Source organism: Protopterus annectens, chromosome 11.part0 (assembly GCF_019279795.1).
Source record: "Protopterus annectens isolate FY-2018-M chromosome 11.part0, PAN1.0, whole genome shotgun sequence".
NCBI lineage: Eukaryota > Metazoa > Chordata > Ceratodontiformes > Protopteridae > Protopterus > Protopterus annectens.
The window spans coordinates 139,422,143-139,428,142 of NC_056745.1; the positions used below are offsets into that span (position 1 = coordinate 139,422,143).

The 6,000-nt window shown below is 37.6% G+C and overlaps 1 protein-coding gene across 1 annotated transcript in view; it reads left to right on the top strand.

The window, feature by feature from the left end:
• Positions 1-6,000, top strand: part of IL17RA (interleukin 17 receptor A) — a 786,505-nt gene that overhangs the window by 490,133 nt on the left and 290,372 nt on the right. The window contains exon 8 of the mRNA XM_044087525.1: positions 2,260-2,417. Coding sequence (XP_043943460.1) covers positions 2,260-2,417 — 158 coding nt within the window. The remainder of the gene's footprint in view (positions 1-2,259; positions 2,418-6,000) is intronic.

Genomic DNA, 6,000 nt, shown 5'->3' on the forward strand with positions numbered 1-6,000 from the left:
CGGACCAAGACATTGGAATTCAGGCTGACTGCGGGTAGCCTGCCAGCAGGATAACCCAAGAGTAATGACTGCAACAGTGAATACACTCGAATATCTACATTTATGGTAGGTACAAAACTGTACTTTTTGCTGAGAATTTTCAGAGAGAATGATGGTTGGTTGTACTGAAAATTGAGAAAAACATTTAATTTTATGCCAAAATATAAACTTTGTAATAAGATGTACAATAAAATGATGTAGTGTTTTATGTGTTTGTGTGGCAGTATGGCAGTGTACATCTGTGTGTGTCTTTGCACAGTATGTGTAGTGGTCCAAGGTCTCTACAGTATGTGTGTTTGTGTGGCAGGATGGCAATGTACATCTGTGTGTGTCTTTGCGCAGTGTGTGTAGTGGTCCAAGGTCTCTATGGTATGTGTGTTTGTGTGGCAGGATGGCAGTATACATCTGTGTGTGTCTTTGCGCAGTGTGTGTAGTGGTCCAAGGTCTCTATGGTATGTGTGTTTGTTTGGCAGGATGGAAGTGTACATCTGTGTGTGTCTTTTCGCAGTGTGTGTAGTGGTCCAAGGTCTCTATGGTATTTGTGTTTGTGTGGCAGGATGGCAGTGTACATCTGTGTGTGTCTTTGCACAGTGTGTGTAGTGGTCCAAGGTCTCTATGGTATGTGTGTTTGTGTGGCAGGATGGCAGTATACATCTGTGTGTGTCTTTGCGCAGTGTGTGTAGTGGTCCAAGGTCTCTATGGTATGTGTGTTTGTGTGGCAGGATGGCAGTGTACATCTGTGTGTGTCTTTGTGCAGTGTGTGTAGTGGTCCAAGGTCTCTATGGCATGTGTGTTTGTGTGGCAGGATGGCAGTGTACATCTGTGTGTGTCTTTGCAGTGTGTGTAGTGGTCCAAGGTCTCTATGGTATGTGTGTTTGTGTGGCAGGATGGCAGTGTACATCTGTGTGTGTCTTTGCGCAGTGTGTGTAGTGGTCCAAGGTCTCTATGGTATGTGTGTTTGTGTGGCAGGATGGCAGTGTACATCTGTGTGTGTCTTTGCGCAGTGTGTGTAGTGGTCCAAGGTCTCTGAGAGACAGTTGTATTATTTTCCTTCCACGTGCAGTCACCTTGGAATTAATTACACTGTTGAAGGGTGTGCCAGCTTTTGCAATGTTGGTGAAGGCAGTCTTGCTTTTGACAAGTCTGCATTAATTTTCATTTACTCCTGGTTGTTTTCTTTTTGGGACTGTATGTTCAGTGGTGTTACGCTTATTAACACAATTTTCACTGCTCTCATATGTAAGCAAGAGATCACATTGAACTTACTTTATTCTTCTTTCTCTGCATGATTTCTTCTGCTTCAGCAGTTATCTCCAGTCCTCAACTTCCAATACTAATCTCATGACACTTACTTTTAATGTAGTTTCTGAACGTTTTAGGTATCATGTTCTTGAAGCTTAAAGCTTAGCTCCTGAACACTTAGCAGTAAGGGACTTTAAGTATGAGCTCAAATGTTCTTTTGGCAGGTAGGAAATAATCTTCTGGATTTGGAGACGTGCACTGCACACTACAGTACTCACCAGATATCCATTTTCACTTTCTTAATGGCAAGGATTTTTTCTACTGTGGTTCACCTTAATTTTTTACAAAATTATTTTGGTGGGAGAGACTACCCCTCTTTTATTTAGTCATCTTACATCACTGGAAAAGGTGGATCCTTGACAAAGCAGAAGGCAGACCCTTACGTACTGCTTTGATTTACCTGAAGGGCTTCACTTTTTGACTGAAGAAGAGTTGCGTAAGAGACAGCAGTGGTGATCCATCACTCTCAAAGATTTGGAGATGTGGTAAGTATGACATAACTAACTTCTTTTTTCCCATTAAGCCTTCAAATGGTTTTTCATCATGCTTGCTTGTTTACTATATCCTTGATTCATGCTTCAACATGCTTGACACCAGTTTGTCTGTTGTATAATTATTGACTTCAGATTGTTCTTATATCATACATGTGAATGTGAAAATTTACATTTACACAGACTCATCGCCCCCCCCCCCACCCAAAAAAAAGTCAGCAGTCCTGTTCCATATCCTTTTACTTTAGTGCACTTTTGATGTCAGAGAGGAAAATCTGATTTTGTGGCTTCATTTAAATACATTTGCATTAGAAGGAACAATGTATTTTAAGTTAAAAAACAAGTTGAGATGACAAATTAGGATTTATCTAGCTGATGGTCTTAAGTTCTTGCAGCTGTATGAATTGTGTCTTCTAAAATCTTTTAGGCAGCAAGTGGAATCCTGAGATAACATATAATGTCAGTGATGGTGAAGTGCATGTATCCTTCATTTCAAGCAGTCATTCATTGGATGGTTACAGGATAACATTAAGCAGTCATATGGATCGTGACTTGTGCAACACTGATTTCAAAGACATCCCTAAGGTAAACTATATATACTGTTTTGACTTTCCCTGCTTGACTAATGAAAATCTGAAAGACTTGGCATTCGTTATCCGTCATTTTCTAATGCGTAGTACTGTTTTGTAGTTTACTGGACTGCATGGTTGGCAGAAATGATATGATGTGCTTTGATTTACTTTTGTTTAGTAGGTAAGGCCTTTTAAGCAGAAGTGCTCATTCTGAAGAGGGAATTGGGAATACTTGATAGGCGAATGGCTTGTGCAGTGCTTCACAATATGGAAAAAGGGGCTGTGGGAATCACATGCATCCTTAAGATTGTTTCATGTTTTCCATTAGTCATTAAGATGTACTGCCTGCCAGCATTTAAAGGGGGGGGGGGTCATTTGGGCTATTATGAGTTGATGGGCTGGCAGGCTTTCTACATATTGTAATTTGCTGTATATTTGGCTATCACCTTAGTATAGTGCATACAGTTTTTCCCACTGTTTATAGTAAAACAAACAGTGAGTTTTTTTAGATCCTTAACTATGAATGCCAAGTTCAGTCAGTACCAGCTGATTTTCTGCTTCTGTGGGTGCCGGGTAAGCGTGGTCTAACTTGCAGAAAGAAAATTATTAAGGAAAAGTTATCAAAAAAAAAAAAAAGAAGGGAAAAAAAACAGTTCTGGAAACATATAGCTGTTGCAATATAATGAGGTAGTGCAGTTTCTTTGTGTCTGTCTGTCTGTCTGTCTCAAAATACAAAGTTTCAAAGCTGTAGTTCAGTATTGATATGGCCAAAGCTGGTCACGAACAAGCAGCTGTGGGAAAGCAACTGTTTGAAAAACTGTCCAGCAGTTATTTATTTATTTATTTTACATTTGTTAACCAGGTAGAGTCCAACTGGGTAAGTAGCCCATTTTCAGCAGAGACCTGGGGAGATAAACTCCATAACAATAGTACAAAAAGATTACAAAAATTTCTAAAAGATTTACAAACAATATACAAAACGTTTAACAGTTGTCAACAATCGCAATTTACAAAAAGGTGAATTTAAAACAGAAAACATTACATTTATTAAGCCTTATTGCAGACAGTAATATGAAACTCATTAGATATATAACTAAAAAAAATTGTGGTATTTTTATTTGGTAGAACTAAGACAAGAAGATAGCAGAATAGAAAACATTTGATCGAAGGCATGAGAAATTAGTCAGGAATATTACAGGAGCATAGCCATTGTTGAGTCAGGTATTCCTTTAGGAGGTTTTTGAAGCTATGACGGTCTGTGTTTTTTAAGATATTCTTGGGTAATAAGTTCCACTGTTTGGCTACTTTTGAAGGAGAAGAGAGAGTCATCAAAGTAATTATGGGACTTTGTAACCTTGAGTATAAGTTTATCAGATGATCTAAGGGTTCTGGGGTTGTTATTTAGTTGCACTAGGTTGGAGAGTGCAGGGCAGTTTTCAGGTTTGTGGATAATTGAGTGGGCAGTGGTGAGCTGATTGAGCAGTAACAGACTGGGAAATTCAAGCAAGTGTAGTTTTAGATGAGCAAGGCAATGATGCGTCCTGTTGGGTATATTAGCAGCACATTTTGCTATGTTATTATACCAGGACTCAAGTAGATGTAAATCATACAGGTTAGTGAAAAGTTGAGAACAGTAGAGACGAGTAGATAGGAGGTGGGATCTGGCTGTGACTAGTCTGGCATTTTGAGTAAGGTAAGGTTTGGCCCTATATAGAGCACCAAGTTTGATGTGAACTTTGTTTATTGTGAGTGATATTTGTTTATTGAGTGTTAGGTTGTTATCTATCGTGACACCAAGTAGTTTTGTTAGGTAAACTGGTTCTATTATAGTGCCATTAGTGGAGGTGATGTAGAGAGAAGGTGGTTTTGCTTTAGATTTCCTGTTAGAGAAGATCATTAATTTTGTTTTGTTTGGGTTTAGGATGAGTTGAAGTTCATTTTAGATAATTTTCAATATCTAGAAATGACGTGAGCCAGAAAATAGAGGAAAAATTACTTAGTTCTTGATTGAGCCTTTATATACAGATGTCCTTGCATCACTTTAAGTACTTTTATTTTGTGAATTGTTTTATATTAAAATGTCAATGTGGTGCAGTCATTCTGATGTGATTTTGTTTTTTATTCAAAGTTCCTTTTTCCCCACAGTGCACTTATACTCACAAAACATAATATTCTTTTACCTCTCCTTTCCCTGCTGTGATTTGTCCCTCCGCCTTTTTTCTCCTTACAGCTGTCTTCTGGATTTCTTGATTACATCTTGAGATGCACATCAGTGTCATCTCAAAATGACACCTCTGAGTGCTGATAGTTGTGAACTCCTAGACAGGAATTTACAGTTCTTCTGTTGTTTTCACAAGTAACAGCGGCTAGTATTCTTGCTTTTGTACATCATCCACTCTGTTGAAAAATACTGTCTGCAGAGATATATAAGTGCCTCAAGTAGAATCTTATTCAACATAATTCAGTACAGTGTATGTATCATCACATCTGAAGATGCTAATAGCCACATGACTGTTGTAAAAATAGGTGTTTTCTGTAACACACTTTGTAGTCATGCTACTTACAAATATACAACCATGCTTTCTAATAAAGATAGATCTTTAATTCCAACAAATTATCAAAATGCAATTAGAAATATTAGTTCCGCATGCTTATCAGGGGAGCTGATTTTGTGGGTCTTAAAAATGAAATTCCATTTTCGTGAGATGAAGTATAATTTCTGGTCATTAGCTTGATTCTGTTATATAAAATAAAAAGGCGTTGCGGCTGGAGAGTAAAAAACACTTTAATATACAATGATGAAAAAATAGGTAAGCACTTTCGAGGTTGCCCTCTTCTTCAGACCTTAATAAAAAAACTCAAATATTAAAAGTTTAAATACAATTGACAGCCAACAAAAACACACATATACTAATGAGGCAAACCTCTTTTTCTTAAAAGAGGTTTTAAAGAGACAGCACTATTCATGCCATGTAAAATCAACAATCCATCTTAGCTCGATGTACTCTGTTTCATTACACAGATCTCCCTCTCTTTGACTTTCATTAATTTTCTGTAAAACCAAAAGCTTAAAATTATGATCCATACCGCACTCAGAAACATGTTTGGCCAGTGCATTTGTCAATTTATTTTTATGTATGTCATTCAGATGTTCCATAACTCTCTCCTTCAGCATACAATTCGTCTTACCTATATAAAAACCACTACACAAATTGCACTTAGCCAAATATACTATGTTTTTAGTACAACAGTCTGCATAAAAAGAAAACTCTGTTGGCTTAGAAGACAGTAGGTGCATAACCATGAAAGTCGATCAAATATTGCAGCAAGCTTTTCAAGCCCTACAGGCATATGTCCCCTTATGCTGTGAAGTAAATCGTTCATTTGTTCTATTATGCTTATAACATAAGCGTTGCTTCAGATTCCTGCTATTCTTGAAACTGAATTTGGGGACAGGCTCTATAACCCTACTGATTTGGGGATCTGTTAATAAAATGGGCCAGTTCTTTTTCACTATCTCACAAATCTTATTAACATCCCCAGAGAAAGTTAAACATAACCTCTTCAACATCTCAGTACCTACTCTTCCATCATCC